At 35.0% G+C, this 23,393-nt stretch overlaps 1 protein-coding gene across 2 annotated transcripts in view; it reads right to left on the bottom strand.

Moving 5' to 3' along the window:
* The window catches only part of LOC132116203 (vasoactive intestinal polypeptide receptor 2-like), a 29,459-nt gene that overhangs the window by 3,110 nt on the left and 2,956 nt on the right, over positions 1 to 23,393 (bottom strand). Inside the window, exons 2-9 of one of the 2 annotated variants that reach the window (XM_059524888.1) lie at positions 20,242 to 20,344; positions 17,444 to 17,551; positions 10,784 to 10,878; positions 3,682 to 3,779; positions 3,181 to 3,316; positions 1,911 to 2,061; positions 1,035 to 1,095; positions 798 to 867 (exon numbers count right to left, since the gene is read on the bottom strand). In XM_059524888.1, coding sequence (XP_059380871.1) covers positions 798 to 867; positions 1,035 to 1,095; positions 1,911 to 2,061; positions 3,181 to 3,316; positions 3,682 to 3,779; positions 10,784 to 10,878; positions 17,444 to 17,551; positions 20,242 to 20,344 — 822 coding nt within the window. Of the gene's footprint in view, positions 1 to 797; positions 868 to 1,034; positions 1,096 to 1,910; positions 2,062 to 3,147; positions 3,317 to 3,681; positions 3,780 to 10,783; positions 10,879 to 17,443; positions 17,552 to 20,241; positions 20,345 to 23,393 lie in introns of both variants that reach the window. The other variant, XM_059524887.1, reaches the window with a different exon arrangement.

Genomic DNA, 23,393 nt, shown 5'->3' with positions numbered 1-23,393 from the left:
AATGAAAGTTCTCACCATTTATTCACCATTTTAAATCATTCTAAACCTATATGATTTGAATTTTGTCCATAAAATAAAAAAAACTCAAATAGATCCTAAAACTGTTTTGAATTTGGTCTGCCAATTGCATAACTTCAAAGGTAAATTGATAATCTCCAATTTCCATCTTGTTTGAATCCATCAGACAGATAGTAGAAACAAAAGAGGCCACTTGTTTCTGTTCCTCAAAATTAATCCCTACATAAAAAAACTTAAAACAGAACATCTTTGCCAAAGGATCATCTACCAGTGGAATTCTGGGTAGCAGAGAGATGTAGTTACACAGTAGCATGGTCTGCAGAGCTCTGTGAGAGAGTTATCTAAACACACCAGAACTGAGCATGTTTGCCAGAAAAACTTATGTTTTATTATTATTATTGCATTCCTAGGCTCTGGAGGGCTGAGGAACAGGAACAATTTGACCTGGATGTGTTCGGGCAAAGCTGTCAAACACAGCCATCATCCTGTCCAAAGACATTTGATCTCTTGCAGGTGAGTGTATACAAAATGGAAATGGCACAGCGGACACAAGAGATAGTCTTGGCACGTGTGCTGAGAGAGGCACTTGTGACAGCGTGTTCGCTCGCTCCCCCTGACATGCCTGCTCTCACGTCCTATCCAGGACATGGAAACTGTTCATGAGACTCAGCACATCCCCGCGTCTGTTTTGCTGGCAGAATCCCTCCCTGCCTGATATACTGCATACAGTATGAGGCTGGTCTCAGTGTTTATAATAGCTGGTGTGAGGTTATACTCACAATGACAGATGCCATAATTGGCCAGTTAATCACCCGCCAGGGAATCGGGGCATCATTCCTCTCCCAGCATCTGTTATGAGGAGACATCAAGGAGTTACAAGTGCTTTCATAACAGCGGTAGCAAATGGGAATGTGTTTCATCTTCTTCTGCCTCATTTTAATCTCTCAGGTTTAAATATCCGCTATTAAGAGTCTCATGTGGGCTCTGTCACTGTCTGATTATGCTCAACTACTCACCCTGTGTCGTCGAGGTAAATCCTACACACAATCCATGGAATCACAAACACGGTGGGAAATCCTGGAGGAAGGAGAGGGAATGATCAAATATCAAGAGACTTCGCTGTCACATTCATTCATGCATAATCAATGTAAATATAGGCTACAGACAAAGTCAGACAGACATAATGTGACATTAAGAAACAGCATGTTTGCTCAAACACCTGCTGAGAAATTGTTACTACAGTTTCCTGTTGGAATGTGGGCCACTATCTCTAAACACAAGTAAAGCCGGAGAGGAAATGCTGGTAAACAGAACATGATTAAAGAGGCCATGTTGGTCGTCACTGTCATGATGAAAGAGAAGCTTAATGAGGTTTTGATATGATGAGTCTAGCAAGCCACACCCAAGCCTGTCCTCTAGAAATGAATGAAGATCCTGCTCTCCTTTCTCTCGCCTGGAAACTCCAGGGACACAACAAACTACAAAGACATACTAATACATAATGTAAGACAAACAGACTGAACAAGACCGATGGCACGTCATCTCGTTCCCTATGCTGTTTTTTCTCTGAGCAGTGAGCGACATCTATTCAGAAGTGTTTGAATGAATTAAGGAAGAGACATTCAGTGCTACACCGTGAAGAGGTGTGTGTTCTCAAATGATTTTCTATGCACACATGTGTTCGTGTCAGATAAGATGAAAGCAAAAGCATCAAATGCAGTGGGAAGTGGAAAATCTCTAGGCTTTAATCCTTTATTTACTCAAATACCTGCTTATAGGTGAAAACACTGACATGAATAGCTTTAAAAGACGGAAAGTGACTCTGAAAAGCAACAATTGGTTTTGGAAACGGAAACAGCTTGAAAAGGTCAGTGTTTCTAATGAAGACTTACCCCAGCCAATGAGGAGGTAAATGATGAAGTGTCTGTTCTCAGAGAAGATGACCATCAGTAGAGTATGTAGATAGAGCCCTTCCACCAGCAACCAGTAGAAGTTTGCCATGATGAAGTAGTGGAAGATGATCAGGCTGGCCTTGCAACCAATCTAAAAACAAGCACAGAGAACTTCAATGTGCACTATATGTATCTCAGAAATGCCAAAGAGTGTGACAAACAAACAAACGTGAACACAGATTTGGGTTTTTAGGGTCTGTAATGACAGAAATAACCACCTTTTAAAACTGATGAATCATAAAATGTGTTAAGTTGTCTATGCATGTAACTTGGCTTAGCTCAGTTCAGACCCTTAAAGGTAAAGTGTGTAATTTTTTCGATGTTAGTCTCAAATCCCACTTTAATGTGTGCAGACAGCCATTTCTAGGTGAACAAACATTTCTGCTCATTTGAGGCATCTGGTTGGGCAACCAATGCTGTGAGGAATGGGAATGGGATGTCTGTTTGCCCAAACAATGGAAGACTAACTGACATGGTGTTGTCTTTTTGTGTCAGTAATTGAGCAGAAATATTGAAATAATATTTTTTCAAAAATTCGGGGTTGATAAGATTTTTAAAATGTTTTTGAAAGAAGCAACTTATTTACACTACATTCATTTTGATCATTAATTTGATACAAAAATACAGTAAAAAAAAAAAAAAGGTTTCTATTTTATACATTTTAAAGGGTAATTTGTTTCTATGATGGCAAAGCTGAATTTTCAGCAGCCGTTATTCAGAAATGAATTTAATATGCTCATCTGATACTAATGAAACAATGGAAAGACGTACTCATTTTTAAAAATATAATTGCAAATTTTTATCTGATTATCACACTTTGTTTCTCAGAATCGTGATTCTTTTTTCTCACAAATTCAAGTTTCCATTTCAGAATTCTGAGTTTAAAATTCAGTTTCTTCTTGGTATCTGCCATGAAATAAAAATAAAAAAGGTAATTGAGAGCTTATATCTCAATTCTGACCATTCTTATCAGTTTATAAGCAATTGCTTAATATTTATGTGAAAACATTGATATATATTTATTTGGTTTCTTTAATTAATAGAAAGTTCAAAAGAAAATGTAAAAAATAAATATTTTATAACATTAAATGTCTTTACTGTCACTTTTGATTCATTTAAACCAGCCCTTTCTGAATAATTTATTTATTTATTTTACATTTAAATGATATTAATTTACCTGCGGATCCTGTGGATGGATGGATTCATTCACCAGTGATGGCTGCTTTGTACATTCTACATTCTCGGGGGGAAACAGAATGGCATCTTTGACCAGCACAGCGATGGCCCTCAGTATGAACGAGAAGAACAGGTTCAGATGGATGTAGTTCCTGGTACAGTGGAGTTTTCTGTTGGAGCGAGACAGACCTGTAGATAAATATGGCCTCTTTTCTATTTTAATTGTGCTTATGGTTAGTTTGTGAGAAAAATGTAGAGAGTCTTAAGCACTGTTCCATTCATCACATATCCAGACAACTTCTTAAATTAATAATTTCATTCCAGCTAGATAAACACTATCGGGTAAAAACCAAGCGCCAAGCATAATGTTTATACGCAATGTCACATTTATTTAAATATAGTCGTTCAGAAGCCTGCCAAATTTGACTCCTCAACGATTACAATTAATATAAGGGAGGCTCATCCATCCATACAAAGTGTAGAGAAATATAAAGCAGACATAACTACTGGAATTATTTAAGGCTCTGTTTCAGACCTGAACAGACAGAGGATGGTGCTGCCAGTGATGAGTGCAATGAGAGAGAGGCTGTGTCCGAGTGTGTAAAGGGCCTTCATCACCGTGTAGAAAACAAGCTGGACAGAAAGAGAAACAACATTTGAGAAACGCTTTGTATTTGCAATATTTTATTTTTAGTGGGGTTAAGACACCAGACATAAAATTTAGCTATTCCCCCAAGAGATCTAAAGCATTATGCTCTATTGTTCCACTAAAAAAATAAAAAAATGAATAGATAAAATAAAAGTTATTTGAAAAAAAATATTACAAAAATTATGATTATTGTAGGTACTGGAAAGCTCTGTCTAAATCACTATGGCAAAAATCACTCAAGAGCATGTCTAAATTTGACTAGTCCAATCGTGCTGCACATTCCTCAGAACATTTCAATTCTGTCATCACCAGCCCACGCATGTGATGCATAAAAATCATACCTTTGTTTTTTCTAGCAGAACAAATGTTAAAGCTGCCATTTCCATACAACAGAAATGCATGGTTAAAACATGGCTTTCCAGCTGCAATTGTATTTCATTTATTTAAAAACAAAAGTGTACTATATATTTGGGTCTCATTTCATTTACATTAAAATAATAAAATAAAACTGGGTATGTGAACTCATTTCAAGTTAAACAAAATCTATATCCCAGACTACCCAAATTTCCATATACTGTATACAAAATAAGTAGGGGGGAAAAATCCCCTTTTGGTCATGTTTTATCTCTTACCTACCAGTTTGAACTCCTATCACTGCAAAAAAAAAATTGTATATAATTATCAATTTCTTTTTAAATGTCAACAGCACTGTTGCTACATTAAATGAGTATAGCATATACAAAACATCTAAAACTAAAACATTCCATTTACACCACTTAGCAGTACAAGCAATGCATTTAAGACCTATGCCAGGTTTTAAATGTGATGAAATAATGTACACAAGCTAATTGTGAATTCTCTCACGGATCAAGGATGACAGGGTGACTAATAAGCATGGAAATGGCTAGTTGGCTAGGCGGCTGTTTGGTGATGGAAGAGCGTGATGAAGCTCAGACAGACTCATCCCCCATAAACAGCATTCTTTCAGTCTGACTTACAACCTGGCACTCTGGAGCCACAGACCCACTCAACACCAGGAACATTCCTCCTGTGCTTCTTTAAACATAAAGCGCACGAAATTTAGCGTGAGAGGGATATTTTACAACATTTGGTTATTCTGTCCATTTAGAGTGTTTTTGTCCTGGTGTGTGCATGTCAGTGTGTTTTTGTTATTTGATTTGCTTTTAGGTCATAATTGCATAATATATTTGTGATTGTATGATTCTAAATGACAAAACTTACAGTATGTATAGTGTATAATGTATGTATGTATATATAAATGCCTAACAATTCATAACTTTATTTTTTAGTGCAAAATTAAGTGCTGTATGTCACAGTGTGAGACACTAAAATAATACAGAAAGTTTAAAATGAGCTACTTATAAAAATTGGAGTTAATTATAATTTTGTCAAGCCTAAAGTACACGTTAAATTAATCAAAAAAGAGATGTAAAGATATTACATATTTAGATTTTTTAAATATTATTATTTAATTTAAATTACATTACTGGAATAAATAAAATATACATTTTTAAGTGCTCTGATCACATAATAATAACAATAATAATAATAATAATAATAATAATAATAATAAATTATTTATTGTTTTCTTGATTTTCTTCCAATATCATGTCTTATTTCATTTCACACTGTTGTCAACCAGAATTGATTTTAGAAGAAAAAAAAACTAACAGCAAAAAAGGTCAAATATTTTATGGCCACATTTGGGAAACTCACAATTAATATAAATGACTTTCCCACTATCAATATTGAAATAGTTAATACATCAATTTATTGACATTTTCTGGAACAATGAGAGATTTTTTTTCTATATTTATTTAACAAAAAGAAAAGACTTTAAATCTGACAAACAATCTAGTTTGGGAAGAAAACACTCATCTGAATACAGAAGTAAAACTGGTGGTTGATATTTTTTGTCTAGTCCCACTACTCGCTGTATTATATGCTTAGTATGAAATACACTATCTATAAACAACTAAGTGATGTGCAGGTTATAAGAGCTGCAGCAGTTAAAAGGAGGAGACAGAAACCAGCCTCTGTGCTGGCTTTGGATGAGATGAAGGATCGTTTCCTTCTTCAGACAGTCAATTATTTATTGTTGGATGTGGAATGTGTTTCAGTAAATGCCCATGGAAAACTTCTGGAGAATTTCAAATTAAATGTGACGCTAATATGGCACTTGGACTTCAACATGCGACCCAATGCCCTGGAAAAAGGTGAGTATTATTTAGATGATGTCTAAGTAGTCTGTTTAGACTTTAAGGTAATGTTCCTCAACTTTAATGTTAAAATGAGAGGTTGAAAAGTGCACTGTCAGAAAATATCTATCTGAAAACAGTCATTCATTTTAAAATTCCATTTGGTGACACAGAAATTACATGTTTTGACAAATCAAAGCCAGAACCTATTAAAAGCCTCTGTCTCTTCTGAAGAATAAATCATTTAAGTTAAATAAAACCTCCACTCTAATGTATTAAATTAAGTGTGAAGGACAACCTGGCCTAATATATGTGTACATTCATCAGGTGATATCACTTTTGCTGTGAATCCTAAAACTAATATCAGGTGTCCTTTTAAACAGAATCAATAGCCCAAGGTTAGAAGATCAATGTCCAATTTAATTCATCAGCGGGCTTGTTTTAATTTCTCTGAAGTGTCCCGGGGCAGGACTTCTTTGAAGTGAAGCAGAACGGGGCTCAAGAAATCAGATTTCAGACAGGTTTGACTCAAGGTCGATCAGTGTTTTTACTAACGCCTTAGGAGGATGACTTTAGTCATCTTTGCTAATTTCCACCAGAGAACTCTGAGAGGATGGGAATGTGCCCTCTGCTACTGTCTTTCTAACCTTCAGGAAATTGCTTTAATGTTTCATTTCCCCCGACACAAGATCAGAATGAAAAACAGCGAACTGTCCCCTCATCGCTCAAACGAGCAGCGTAGAGTCATCTGGGCAGCATCCCAAAACGCACGGCTGCCAACCGTCTTACTGCGGAGCACGTGTTGAACTCTGGGTGATGTCAAAAGTCCATCTGCGATAATTTTGACGGAAAACATTTCAAGGGAGACATACCGTCTCTCTAAACATTAAAGAACAATATGCAAGTTAAACATAAAACAAGATTTTCCTTGTATGGCCCACTCTGATAAATCACAGTGAGTTGGTCAGAAGCAAAGAGTTTAGCCAATCATAACTGAGCTCATTTACATAGACTGGATTTGCTACTGTACAATTAACACTAGATTTAATTTGTAATTTTAGAAAAAGGTTTAATATTTTTATGTATTTCATGTATAGGCAAAAAAGTAAATGAAACTTCAATTGTTTATATATATATTATGTATGAATATCATTTTATATTTGTATTTATTATAAGTATTATACTATTTTAAAAAAATTATGAAAAAAAAAAAGTTTCCACAAAACTATTAAGCAGCACGACATTAACATTACTTAGAAGAAATGTTTCTTGAGCAGCAAACTTCCTAACCCCAAACCTTTGAACAGAATAAATGAATTAATGATTGAATTAATTAATGAATTAATTAATAGGGGGGAGGGTGATAAAGAGAGAGTTTAAAAAAACATATATTTGTGGAGAGATATAAAGTGAAGTCACAATGAGAAATAAATTGTGAAAATTGATGAAAATTGTAAGATAAAGTTAATTATGAGAAAATATGAAAATATGAAGTCACATATGTGGCAAATATGTGTGATATACATGTAAAGTCATAATTACAGTAAATAAATGTATCAGGTGGAAAAGTCATAACTATCCTTTAATTTCATTTATTTAATAAAAACAATTCTCTCTGAAGCAGGGAAAAATGTATATATATATATATATATATATATATATATATATGCCCAAGCTACTGTATATGTGAAGCAAATCTGTTGTTCTGTTTTCAGAGATGTCAAACAGGTTGCAATGAAATTCAGTTCAAATCCAATTTCTATGCTGGATCATCCTGTTTTTGTGTCTATAGCCTCAGACAGGCTGATTTGCACCATTTCAAGGCTGCTTCAGTCACGGCACGCATCTCCTTTCAACATAAAGCCAATCAGAGCAGGCCGATGTGTCAGCATGTCTGCTCTGATCCTAGGTATCACCTCAAGTCACACTGACAACTCACTGTACTTCACAGGACTGTTTATTGAGCTATAAGAGGTGCTTGTCCTCGCTACTGGAGATGACACGTGTCCATGAATGCCCAAAACTACACGCTCATGACAGAAGCAAGGAATATAGATCACACATGCTGGCATTTTTATAGAGAATCTCTCTAATAATAGCTGATTTCATTTCAACTTTCTTGAGTTAAAGCAGATTTGAGTCCTGTCATCGTCAAGCATTTGCTCTCTCAGAAATACAGTAATTCCCCTGGTGCAGTTTAATGTCATTTTGGTGTATAACTAAGACTAGACATTTCTGCATCATAATTTATTAAATTGCACAATTTTAAAATCAGAATGCCTTGGCTGAACTTGTGTTAATCTGGGACATTTTAATACTTAATAGGACATTTATTCATCATCATAACTTAAACGGGGTATATAAGATATTTAACATTTGCATTTAAATCCTTATTTAGTTTATGTGCTTAATGCTGCTCTTTCCCTCAGACAGCTGTTTAAGTTAGTATTCCAGGAGGGTTTCATCTAATTATGTTAGAGACGTTTCTTTTTTGTCAAAATGACCGTTTCTCCATAAGGCCTTCAACATACAATGTGGCAAACGTTCCTCATGTTCCCTGCATTCTCAGAACTGCCTACCCCTGAAAAAAAGAACTGATCTATTAAGAGCATTTATTTTATAAATAATGCCATGAAGACTCAATTGGTCAACAAATCTTATGTCAAAACTGGCCATGGGAATGAGCTAAAAACATCTCATGACTTATAAAAAGACATGTTTGACTAAAGCTTACATGCTTGTGAGGGAAAATGTCTATTTCGCATTCCTATTAAGGCTAGGTGAGCTGAGTTTATGGGATGTCCCCTGATGCATTTATAATGGCAGTGAAGAAAGAACATCATAACATTGCCAGATGTTTCACTTATTACAGCTTATGAATAAATGTAAAATAAATCCCAGAAAGCTCCGTTACAATTCAGCTCATTAATAGGAAAATCAGATACACATTTTCCTGATAATAAAGAAACCCCCCTTTCATCACAGGATCCTGTAAACAATTTATCAAAGTTTCCACAAAAATAATAATAATACATTTCTTGAGCTCCAAATCAGCATATTAGAATGATATCTAAAGGTTCATGTGACAGAAGAAAATTCTGTTTTGCCATCACAGGAATAAATTACACTTTTAAATATATATTAAAATAGAAAGCAAGTATTTTAAATAGTAATACTATTTTACAATATTTCCGTTTTTACTGCAATTTTAATCAACTAAATGCCTTAGTGAGCATAGAAGACTTCTGTCAAAAACAAAAACCTTACCATTGCAAACTTTTGAACAGTAGTGTATTTTTCCTAAAATTCCATTATTTATCTGTGTTGTTTTTGTAATACTTTCAATTTGGAGGTTTAATCTGAGTATCTGAGGGGTGGTGTTGGCGCAGTGGATAGGACACATGCCTTTGGTGTGAGAGACCCTGGTTCCAATCCACTGTGAGACACCAATGTGTCCCTGAGCAAGACACTTAACCCCTAGTTGCTCCAGAGGCGTGCGACCTCTGACATATATAGCAATTGTAAGTCGCTATGGATAAAAGCGTCAGCTAAATGAAAAATGAATAAATGTAATGAGGAGCATTGTTCTTAGATGTCACAACTTTGAGTTCAGAAGAAAATAATCATTTTAAAAATCGTTATTATGTGCACGCTTTCTTTAGTACATGGTTTGATTTGAGTAACTAACACTTACTGTACATCAGCAGGGGTCAGCCTATAATTCTGACAATAACATTGAATTACTATATTCTATGTTTTATGTCAAAGTTTCTTTAGAAACCAGCTAATTGGCAATCCTTTTTTTTTTTTTACTAACATTTGTTGTTTGGTGAATGTCAAGTTAACTACAAGCCCTGCAATATGTGAATTAATATAAAGTACAATTCTAAAACCATACATTTGTAGATCTAACCACCAAATATAGAACACTTGCAGAACAAATAAATGAAAACTTCCCAAAATCCTGTGAACTCCAAATGATTCGGCTCACTCCTCTGCTCTAGGGTCTGTCTTGACACTGGCATTGCTATGGTTCACTTCCTGCAGAGATTCCCTCCATTCCAGCAGCACATGATTATCTCTAAAGCACAATCGCAGGATAAAACAGTAACTTTCACGAGCGATTGGCTGTTTCATGATGAACCGAGATAATCTAGTTTTGTAATAAGACCAAATGTTACATGTTTCTGGACATTTCTATATTTTTTCATATTCTGCTAACATAAAAGAACTAAAGTACCTCTCTCTTCTGGTTCTTTTATCATCTGCTCTTTTTCTTTGGCTTCAAATGCATCTAAAATCATTTGTCTCTAAATTCGGGATCCTGAGAAATATAATACGGAGAGCAATGGTTGAAAGCCCATGAAAATACACTTGAGCCAGCTGCTCGCTTTCTTTTAAAACTCTAGTGCTTTCTATGATTGTTTGTTCATGCAGACACACGCATGAACACACACACACACACGCATGCATGTGTGCACTCACATTTCCAAATGCACACAAACACAGTCTCTGCCCCAAAGGTGGTCCCAGCTGGCATAGATTCAGGCTAGATAGTGGGCACTAAAAGGTTCAGGGTCCTGAAGTGCCCTCAGATTTTTCTGTGGTTGTAGCACATGTGGAGGGAACAACAGTGCCTTTCAGACAAAATATCTTCCGTTACCAATGCTATTCACGCGGAGCTCCTTCAGGGTGGTAAACACAATGATCTTAAACACCATCTACAGTCAAACACCCCTTACTGACAGAATCAGAATTTAGTCACTCACCTTTTCTTCATTCGAGGGGGGCTCAAAGCAAACGTTCCGGATGCTGGGATACACGTCGGACCAGCCTTCCATAGTGCAGTTCCTCTTAATGATGCCTAGAACAAACAGACATTGCTTCGTTAACAGCCAATTTATCAGAGAGATTAACAGCAATTTAGACTGACAGCCAGCATTAGTGAGGGTTTGGGTAAGCAATGCTTCACAACGGTGCACATCGTCAAAAGCCCAGAGATATCAGAGAAAACTAAACACAGAAATAAGCTAATCAAAGAAATTAATCAAGAATAGAGTAAAGCTCAACATATAACCTACCAAGAAATGTTTCACCCAAAATCAAAAGACAAAAGAAAAGCAATAACATTTAAAGAAAATAATGCTTTAAGTTTTACTGTAATTTTTGCCTTTACTTTTATGCTAATTAAATGGATTTCATTCATCAATTACTGTTCAAACATAAGGGATTTTAATGAAAATCAACATTATTAACATTTTAAATTTGATTTAAGGAAAGTAAAAACAAATATTATTTACACTCAATGTATTTATTCAGCATGGTAATATAAAAAAAAAATTCAAGTTATGTTAATGAGACTGCTCATAATGAGATTCTAGGCTTTGAATGTGCATTGAATATGGCATGCAAAAATCTTAATGGTCCTAAAAATAGGCTTCTTTTTTGAGCAAAATATATTTTTTATATATTTTTCCTTTTGATTGTAGAGTGGAAAGGCCCTTTTTTACTGTGCCTTTTTTTAGGTGTGATTTCCAGCTACATTATACTTTTAAATACTTTTAATATATTATATAAAATCCATATGGCACCAGTGATAGTGGGATAGCTTTGTACATCACTGATGCATTCAGTCAAGGCTGAGAGGCAGAGGCTGTTAAGTATAAATACAGAATATTTCTGTTTCATGCATTAAAGTGTCTGCGTGTAGGCTTGCTAATACTCTCAGTAACGAAACAACAGCCTCCTACACATTGCATTGCATCAATGACCACCATTACACCTGAAGAGGAGCAGCTGGCAGGCTAACAAAGAGTACATGAACATTTAAACATCAACCAAACATTACAACACCCAACAGACAAGAAAACCAGTAGGCTGCAACATAGATTTTTGAACATTTGGTTTAAAAATAGCACTGGATAACAGAAGAAGAACAACAGAACAATGTAATTTAAAGATAATACATGTTAAAAAGCTTTATTCTATCCCAGTTGAATGGGCAGAGACAACTACCTGTTTAAGTAAACAAACTATAGGTTGATTTACCTGAAAGCTATTGAAAAAATATGAAAAAGTTGTATAATTATATTTATTTGTTATAAAACACAAAATGCATTCTAATTCTAATTTATCAAATTATCTAATTTATAATTCATCATTATGAAAATGTATTTTTGCTATTTGTAATGTAAAAATGTAAGAAGCAAATTAGATTAGTCCAACGCTTTTCACAATGTATATCTATCTATCTATCTATCTATCTATCTATCTATCTATCTATCTATCTATATATATATATATATATATATATATATATATATATATATATATATATAAAGCCCATTTCCACCATGGAGTAAAAAAGTAAAAAAAGAACAAAAGTAATATAATTAATTGTGACTTCTTATTCTTAAAATTCAGATTTTGTTTTTCACAAAAAATACTCTATATAAAAATAGACTTGTAAAATATAAACTCACAATTCGGAGAAGAAAACTTGGAATTGTGAGCTATAAATTCACAGTTGCGAGAAGAAAAAAAAGAATTGTGAGAAAAATATTATTACCTATTATTTATTATTATAAAAGCAATTATCTTTTTTATTTTTTTATCCTTTATTTATTGTTCCTTGTGGTGGAAACAAGCTTTTTCCCTAGAGATACTTTTGTAAAACATTTTTCCCAGAGAAAAAAAAATTGGCATCAGTTTTAATGAGAATTTAATGGATTATTTAAAAAAAAGGGAAATCAGGGAGAGGACTTTTCTGACCTGCAAAAGCCAAAGATAACTGTATATTTACTAACATCAACACTATGTGATTGTGAAAACACTTTGTGCGACTACTTCGAATGTGTAACTCAGAGCTTCTTATGACATGAATATGTTTTATGTATATTTTAGGACTGAGGAAAGCAGAATTAATATTTAACGGCATTTCATCGGGCCAAATATGAGGGCGAGCACAACTACATCACAGTAGAGCACTTTGCTAGAGACAGAGAATGTAAACTCTCCTGACATGTATCAACATGGAGATTTATTTTTGTCCGTGTGCAGCCTGAAACAAACCCCCCAAATACACACCCACACATGCTCACACACACCCATCCATGCAGATCAGAACATACGTGTGTACAGAAACTCAAACACACACATGAGCACAACAAAAGGGGCTGTCTGTGCAAACAGACAGATTCAGGCTTTATGATAAAAGTGCTAACTGCTATAATGTACATCACCATGTGAGCTCTCATCTTGAATTCAAATAGTAAGAACGGTGATCAAACATGCATTTGTCCAGGAGCATAAGTGCCTTGCGGGAGCACAATGCGGGACAGCTTTGCTGCGTCAAACTGCCATTCAGGGACACAAAAGCAAAGGGCGCAGAGTCAGACCTTTGTGCAGCACAAGCCTGACAGACAGATACTATGCATTATGTGCATGGGACATCAGTCCAAAACCCTCACATCTAACATCACATTAGTAACAAAGAAAGGATACATGTGGAGTCATTTTTAAGTCCTTCAGAGGGCTACTGTAGAGAAGACCGTTGTACTGCTATAATGTAACCCATGGGTTTTATTTTTTTATTTTTTTATTTTGATGCAAAAAGTCCACATGACTATTAAATATGTTAAAATATATATTTTTATTGTAATAATATTTCAAAATATTAAATTTTTAATCAAATGGAGCCTTTGTGAACATAAGAGACTTCTTTCAACAACAACAAAAATAAAAATAAATAAATAAATATTGGGAATGGTACACATATCAGGGTTATTTTAGTCATTTTTAATAATATTACAGTTTTTAATAATATTTTAAAGTATTAAAATTGTAGTTGTTTTGTTAACTTTTTTTCAGTTTTATTTAAATTTAAATTCAGTTTAGTACATCAAGATAAACTAAATGAAAATGTGAAATGTTGTTTCAGCAATAAGTGGAAATAAAATAAGTTAAAAGGTTTTTTTATATTTGATTTTATTTCAGTTAAAGTTTCAAGTAACAAAAAAGTAACAAAAAACAAAGTTTTCGTTTTTATGTGTTTAGTTAATTACTATTTACTAAGTATATTACTATTTATTACAATTAGTTTGAGCAATTATTTTGGATGTTTTTTGCCTTTATAAATATACAGTGTTCTCTTTATTAGGACACCGCTGCTCTGTTTATTATACATAAATAAACGTAATAATATAAATAAATGTTTGCAGTGCTATTGCACTTCGGGGGTCCTGAGATTGAGTCCTGGTTTGCAGACCTTTCCCGATCCCGTCCCCCTCTCTCTCCCTATTTGCTTCCTGTCCACTTACTGTCCTACTGAAATAAAAGGCATAAAATGCCCCCCAAATCTGTTCAGAAATAAATATTTCAAAATAAATATTCCTTACAACCCCCAGTATTAATGTAAAAGCTGAAAGTGGAAAAGTACACTTCTGAAAAGTAGACCTTTTGTTCTAGCCCTTACAATCCATTAACCTCAAATGATTGGAAATATATCCCTCCGAACACCGGATTGAGAAGGTTTTTTTTAAGAGTTACTTTAGGGGGGAAAACAGCAGATAATATCTGGGGTAACAGCTAATGGAGCATAAATGATGCTGATGATGATGACAGTGATTCATCTGTGAAAAGTTCAGCCATACATTAGAAAGCTTGATTGGAAATGATAATCGTGTGCTATAAAAACCACAGGTCTGCATGTGTTTCCAGATGTTCTGGGCTAATTTGGCTCCTTAACTCTGTGGATATCCAGTGGCACCATGTGTTCATGTGTTCCAACATGACCTCTCTGAGCCAGCAGGTTAGAAAGCTCACAAGAGCTGGAAATAGCCTGATTGGGAAATCATGGCTTTATGTACTCCCACAATCTGGAGCTTGACAGACAACTTCTCTGTAGGGAAGAAAGGGTGTGCTGGTTCTGTGCCATCGGCTCAAATCCACGGGTCAATGAGCATGTCCGAGCAGAAGGGGAAAGACATGATTCACTCACTCCAGCCTTCAGTATATTCCCTTACTCATTAATTTACTCAGACTCACACATGCACGCTCAAAATCAGCACATTTACAAAAAGCTGGCCTTCAATTTGAAAATAAGAACAGTATACAGTGGGGAAACATTTATTTGCTCCACTGCTGATTTTGTAAGTTTGCCCACTTACAAAGAAATTAAGGGTCTGTAATTTTTATGGTAGGTTTATTTTAACGTATACAGACTGTATATTAACCAAAAAAATACAAAAAAAAACAATATATAAAGGTTAGAATCTGATTTGGATTTCAGTGAGTGAAATAAGCATTTGATTCCCAAGCAAAACATGACTTAGTACTTGGTGCAGAAACCCTTGTTGGCAAGGACAGATGTAAGACGTTTCTTGTAGTTGGTCACCAGGTTTGCCCACATCTCAGGAGGCATTTTGGTCCACTATGCTTTACAGATCCTCTCTAAATCCTTAAGATTTCTTGGCTGTCGTTTGGCAACTTGAAGTTTTAGCTCCCTCCACAGATTTTCTACAGGATTGAGGTCTGGAGACTGGCTGTTCCCCTTCTTGACCTTAATGTGCTTCTTCTTGAGCCACTCTTTTGTAGCCTTAGCAGTATGTTTCAGGTCATTGTCATGCTGGAAGACCGATCCATGACTCATCTTCAGTGTTCTGGCTGAGGGAAGGAGGATCTCGTCCAAGATTTTACAGTACATGGCTCCGTCCATTTGCCTCTCAATGCGATGAAGTTGTCCTGTACCTTTAGCAGAAAAACAGCCACAAAGTATAATGTTTGTACCTCTGTACGTGACTGTAGGGATGGTGTTCTTGAAGTCATTGTCAGCATGGCGGGTCACGGTAATACCAAATAGGTAAATTTTGGTCTCATCTGACCACAGCATTTTCTCCCAAGCCTTCTCTAAATCATTTAGATGTTCTTTGGCAAACTTTAAACAGGGCTGTACATGTACCTTCTTGAGCGGGGGGACCTTGCGGGCGATTTCAGTCCAATGCACGGTAGTGGGTTACCAGTGGTTTGCTTGGTGACTGCCAGCTGACTTAAGATCATTAACAAGCTCCTCTCCTCCTGTGTAGTTTGAGGCTGGTCCCTCACCTTTCTCATGATCATCCTTACTTCTTAAAGAGGCAGGACCAATCTGTGTTCCACATGGCCACATAACCAATCTGTGGGAGCCAGAATTCTTGCTGGCTGGTAGGGGATCAAATACTTACTTCACTTACTGAAATTTAAATCAATTTCTAACCTTTATATAATGTGTTTTTTTCTGGATTTGATTTTCTGTCTCTATCTGTTAAAATAAACCTACCATAAAAATTACAGGCCCTTCATTTCTTTTTAATTGGGCAAACTTACAAAATCAGCAGGTAATTAAATAAATATTTTCCCCACTGTATTACTTATCTGCTCTGCGTGCATATGAGCAGAGCTAATCATAAACTTCATAAAATAGGGTTTTAAAGCTTAATGCCATAGAACGACCTGTTTTGGTTTGTATATTTACTGATGAAACCCTTTTGAGAACATCTAGACATCTGTTTATAAAGGACAGCTCTCTGAGGTACTTACAAAATAGAATCTGCAAGTTCTTGAAAGACTGTAAACTATTTCTTCATTTACGTCCAAAAAAGTGGAAGGTTTTGAAATATATATATTGAAGTTTCTTTAAGACAGGGCCCAAATTTTTTTATATAAACGGCCAAAAATCTAACTTTACCAAAGTAAATGTTGCATTATATCCAAATATTTTACACTGAAATTAATTAAATTCAATTATTAAAGGGAAAGTTATTAATTACCCACCCTCAAGTTGTTCCAAACCCATAAAACCAGAACACAGATTAAGATTTTTTTGATGAAATCAAAGGGCTTTCTGACCCTCCATAGACAGCAACACAACTATCACGTTCAAAGCCCAGAAAGGTAGTAAGGAAATCATTAAAATAGTCCATATGACATCAGTGGTTCAACCGTAATTTCTGGAATTCTTAATCTGTGTTTGGAAGATAAAAGGAGGTCTTAAGGGTTTGAAACAACATGAAGGTAATTAATGGCATAATTTTCATTTTTGGGTAATCTATCCCTTAAATTTAAATAATTAAACAATAAAAAAAAATATATATTTTTTTTTTACATTTCAAAAATTAAATTAAATAAAAGCTAAATTATAAATTCAAAAATGGGAAAGGAAGATATGCTTCAGTTGATTTTTTTCCCCCTCCTCTTGTTATATTGCATGGCAGGCCAAATCAAAGGTCATCAGTCATAAGCACTGTTTGAGCATAATATCTTTAAAGAGCAACAACGTGTGTAACAACCAATACTATACATTTTTTTAATTTACTGGTATCAGCTGATTTTAGATCTCAGCATCATGTTAAAATGGATAAATGACAGTTTGCAAATATTAAAGTAAAATTTACCATCTCTGGTGAACAAATTTTTTAGTACAACAGGGCAGGTGTTGTGGACCACCTCTCCAATGTCAGCATGGTGCCAGCAAGAAATATTGTCCCACATCCCCCTGCAACCTGTAAGGCCATAGAAACAGAAAACAATACAAAAGCTTAACACATCTGGTTCTTAAAATTTGTTGAAATAGCAGAACTTTCAGCAAAATTAGTGCAGCAATGCATGTGAGAAACTTGACATGTGTTTGACAGGAACCTGGGAAAATGTTTAGTTTGGGATAAGATCCGCATTTATTGACTAATGTTCTTGAAAGTCTTTCTGCTTTATGTGTTGAGTGTACTTGAATACGTTTTCTCTTTTAACATAACCCTACAAATATCATCCAAGTTTGCTTTTCATTTAGCATTTGTTAGATACATACGGATACATACACATACACATACACACTACAGATAGGTTAGATAAAACATAAAAAAGGGTAAAATCACTGGATCTCCTGAGACCGGCCAACAGGGACAAAACACATTCCAGCATCTGCAGTCAGATGAGTGTGTTGTGAAGGTCTGGACATAAATAGAAAGATGGTCAAAGAGGTTTGACAATGACATCACACCACCATACATCATCATCTACAACATCCAAATGCTCTCAGAAACATAACAGCAAAGAGGACATGCAGTCCTTTATGAACTATAGGAATAACTGACCTGAAAGTTTACAATTCTGTTATAATTTACTAACCATGTCCCAAATCTGTATATATATATATTTTTCTTCTTCTGTAGAACACTATATAGCACATTTGGATTTGGAATATAATGTACAAGTCATATCAATCACTTGTATGATACATTTACGTTATTTTTAAAGGCCAATCGCTCATTCCTTGTCTGTATATGGAAAAGAGTGGGAAGTACAAAATATTTTATTTTATTATACACTGCTGTTTAAAACTTGCCAATTTAATCTTGTGTTCCAAAGAAGAAGAAGAAAAACGTCATGCAGGTTTGGACTGTAAATAATGACCCAATTTTCACTATTTGGAACTATTCCTTTAGACAGCTGTGTCTTCTCTGAAACAGCTGGTCGTTTCTAAGGGAAAATAAGGAATCTAAACTAAGAGAAAATACGTCACTCATCAAGCACTGTTTAAGAGACAGTAAACATTGCCTCTGATTGGTCAGTGCTCCGTCCACTTTGCCCTTTTATGAACCATCAGAAATGTGGGATATATTAAGTGGTCCAAACAGCTTTTTTGCAGTCATCTCCAAAGGGATTTGTCACTCATTTCGCCAATTCAAATAGTCAAGTCCTGTGTGTATGTACTGCCAAATAATTACCATTAATTGGAACATCTGTCCACTGATGGACACCATACAACTGTCAAAAAGGCAAACAAAGCAAAGCAGGGTCGTTCCCACACTTCTGATTTTATTCTAAAATGGAAGCAAAGCATAAAGAACAACACACAACAAACATTTAAAAGTAAAGAATGGATTCTCTATGACTGAATATTATTAGTGAGTTTGGCTTCTTCTTTTAAATGAAGTTTAATATTAGAATTGACAGATAAATAAGCAAATGACGAAGGTGGTCCCCCAGGGTTATGGACAGCTGGGTATGTGATTATGGCCAATGACCAGCGATAATATGAGCTGGGAAAAAGCAGGAGGAAATGTTCAAAAGTCCTTTGAAACACAGTCTTCACTGAAACATCTAGGGTTTTAAAAGGTTCAACGTTGGATCTTAAAGGTCTCATATCAATACTATGAGTTCTGTATCTTTGTTCCGTTAAAAAAGTGATATATCTTCTAACTTTGATCAATTTGGTTTGGTTAAATCACTTTATGAAGTATAATATCACATACAAATGTTTGGAGTCTATAAGATTTCTCTTTGGAATAAATACTTTTATTCAGCAAGGATATATTAAATTGTTCAAAAGTGGGTGGAAATAAAGACTTACAATGCTTCTCTTTCAAATAAAGATTTCTCTTTCACATAAATACTATTCTTTTGAACTTTCTATTTATCATAGAAAAAATGTATAAGGATCCAAAAAAAAAAAAAAAATATATATATATATATATATATATATATATATTAAGTGGCAAAACAGTTTTTAACACTGATAAAGAAAATGTTACTTGAGTACCAGCATATTAGAATGATTTCCGAAAGATCATGTGACACTGAAGACTGGAGTAATGGATTCTTAAAAATTCAGATTTGCCATTGCAGTAATAAATTAAATATATTAAATTAAAGTTATTTTAAATTGTTATAAGATCAATGCAGGCTCCAAGAGGCTTTTTTCAAAAACATTAAAAAGGTTATTGTGAGATAAAGTTTAAAATAACAAAATCAAGAAATTAAGTCACAATTGTGAGAAAAAGTTACCCAAAGAAGGAAATGGGCTTCCATATATGGATCATGTCTATTCCATACAATATAAACATCTAATTCAACATTGAGCTTAAAGGCTACAACTCAACCGCTATCAGTCAACAGTAAATGTGATTCTACATCTGTCAAAGCAAACACTGCATGCCGACAGAAGAACAACGAGACATTAACTGATTATGTAGGACAAACAATGTGGCGAGAGCTCATTCACATCTATTCCACTGTATTGTTTATGAGGAACATGACACAAATACACAGAACACTACACATCTTTTAAAGATTGCCAGGTGAACTGCTGTTTCACATTCTGGCCAATCAAAATACTGTACATAACGGATGCTGTAAGTGGATTTAGAAGATGATGTAACGTGCGTGTGCACTCACACACGCACTAATACAGTACCTTGAGTGTGCGGAGGCAGCTCATCTGCCAGCATGTCCAAACATTCCTTCTCAGCCATCTGCAGCTCATACAGAAAGTGACAGTTTGCATGTCTCGCGTTGACCTTAGGGGGCAAAGGGAAGAAAATCAGCCATATGATCTCAATGCTACTCCCTTCCAAGTAGTAACAAAAGTAGTCTCAGTGTTGTTTTCGTATCACTGGGATACTATTATAGGTATTATTTTATTTATTTAAGTTATTTGGGGGCTTTAATGCTTTTTTTATTTGGATAGGACAGTAGAGTGATGACATGAAAGCACTGGGTGAAGAGAGGAGAGCAGGATCAGAAAAGGACCTCAAGACAGGAGTCAACCTTGGGTCACCATGAGCGCAGTGGAGCTGTATATCAATGCACTAACCACGAGACTACTGGTGACGACTATTTTTTATAGGTATTTTGGGGTATTGTTCAACCAAAAATTTACATTTTCTGAAAATTTACGGATTCAAAATATTAGTCCATAATTCATAACACTTCCTCCAGTGAAAAATTGATTTTGTTTGGAGCTGTTTTAGACTGTTTGTGCTTGTAAACAGTGCTTGACCTACTGCACGCATATTTCTCTCCTGATTCAAACAAGTTGGATTTCTCAATGGAGAAATCAATATTATATACAAAGGACTTGTATTTTAGCTGGAAACAACAGTTTTAATCAAAAACAAATTGCTAAGTTAAAAATCATCAATTTGTTCATCACAAACACGTTGCTTTTAGGAGTTGAGATGTTTTTAATAGCTGTTTGAACTCTCTTTCTGACGGCACCCATTCACTGCAGATGAACAATGTAGCCTTGGCAACTACATGAAAAAGTGAAAAAGTGACATTTCAAGTATTTTATTTCAAGTAACATTTTATGGTTTTAGTTTTAGTTAACTACAAATACCCTGGCTTCCATAAAAATACATATTTCCATAGACATGCAGCCTAAGCTTATGGATCCACATAAACATCAAAAGGTTTGTCACCTGAATCAGTGCTTTAAGTAAGGCAGTGCTGAACTGCTAACTCAGTTTGGACGGCTTTCTGGTGACATCATCTGAAATGACTGATCACACAGTTGAACTCAAAGCTGTTGTGATCAAAGAGCCGCCACAAAGCCTGCTCAACTGATGGACTAAAAATCCTCTATTATAAGAACTGTAATAATATCAAGGGAATTAACCAGAGTCACATGAAGTCATCAGTTAAAGATCTCATCAGTTGGTGTTCAGCCATGGATCATATTTGCATAAGAAACCTGGAAAAAATAATTCCGAAAATACAGGCTGTTTTTAAAAATGTAAAATACGAGCATTCGGTTTGACCTCAAAGAGACTAAGAACATGTATTTAAAAAAGAATTTGACATTTTTAAACCTGAATGTTTTTAACGCAAGGTCATTGTCTTATGTATGTGTTTGCAAGCTCTTAGTCACTTTGGCTTCTGGTTTTTTTAAGTGAACAGCATGGAGTCAAATCAGCCTCAGATCAGAGGAGGACATAAGCTTACACTTTAAGTCTGACATTGTTCATGTCTTTCAAAATCTTGAGCTACATCTTTGACGGGAGCAGTCATACTCATTCAAGCTGGGCTTTCTTTCTTATATCACAGCTAGCAAGATCGCCATGCACACTAATGATATGAGTGATTGCATCAGGATTATTCTAGATTTTTACTGTCAAGGCAAATGCATGCTGGCTGAGATTAACTCAGGCTGAGAGCAATTACAGCCGACTCGAAAACACATTTGACATTGAATTTTTTCACTGATTTCTGACACAGAATGAATTCAGTATGGATTATCAAAAACTGAATTCAACCATCTCAGCACTACTAAAAATATCCAAATGAGCTCCTTTTGTACATCATATTTTAATGAAATTTGTGAGGAAAGTGCATCACAAGGAACTATTTTTTTATTATTATAATTAATATTGAAAACAGTTCTGCTGCTTAAAACTGTATTTACTATCCCTTATGATCAATTTAATGTGTCTATTCTTAATGAAGAAAATAAAAGATATTAGTTGATCTTTGTGACAACATCCCATATCCAACTTAATGGTGTCTATGTATGGGGTAGGTTGTCACAACCTGCTGTTAAAAAGCCTATTATAAGTTTTTCAGCAACATTTAAACAGTTAAAAATGATACTACATACAAAAAAGGAAACTATTTGTTTTAACCAACAGATATTGTAAGTAATAAATTAAAACTGAAATATTAGTGAAATGTTACAGTTACTTCTGCCTCTTTCATATATTAGAGAGGCTGGGGCAAGTTGTCACAAAGGAGGTATAGCCCTTGTGACAACTTACCCCATCTACTTAATTTATGAAAGAGGCCAAAGTAGCCATAACATTTACAGTCACATTTGGAGTGGCAGCATGTCCATTGCATTTTCCTCTTTAAACAAAGATGACCTCTGTAATGTCACTCAGTCGGTAATGTCACTCAGTCACCCTATTTGTTTGCAATATCCTTTTGCATCCTTCTGTAGCGCTGTGCATGTGACACAGTTTCCTGCTCGCTCATACCCCACTGGAGTAATTGCCAACACAAACTCATTTCCATGTGTTTTTAGGACAACTATTTATTTGAAGGTCATGGGGAAAATTTACTTACAGTACAATGAAATGTGGTCGCTAATCTTTTATTTTCAGTGGACACAATGACAAAACACAGCACATTCAGCATCTGGTTCAACTGGATTGTAAGTGGTTAGTGAATAAAACATTGTTTTGCTCTGAACTTTTCAGGTTTCAACCTACAATGTTAAACATATTTACTATCTCTTCTGTTGCTTGACAGTGTTTCTGTGCTGACACAGTCAAGATGACTTAAGCTGCACGAGGAGAAGCTGGATTCTGGCGGACCTTTACTGAACTGAAGTGGATCAGCTGGAAAGCATGAAACTTTGCAAATATCATCAACTGATCATCTGAGAACGTGTGGTCTCGTGTTTACGGTGAAAAGCAGTTGTGCAACTGTTATCAGTTTGCAAACCAGCTTTCCATTTCTCACACTAGAGCATAAAGGATCGCTTTAAAAGTAATTAAAAACACTCTCTCAACGAGAATAAGAAATGCATTTCAAGGTCAAAAGCATTCAGAGATTTTATCGCTTTGTTTA

This window comes from Carassius carassius, chromosome 35 (assembly GCF_963082965.1).
Source record: "Carassius carassius chromosome 35, fCarCar2.1, whole genome shotgun sequence".
Lineage (NCBI taxonomy): Eukaryota > Metazoa > Chordata > Actinopteri > Cypriniformes > Cyprinidae > Carassius > Carassius carassius.
This window is presented reverse-complemented; position numbering and strand designations above follow the sequence as displayed.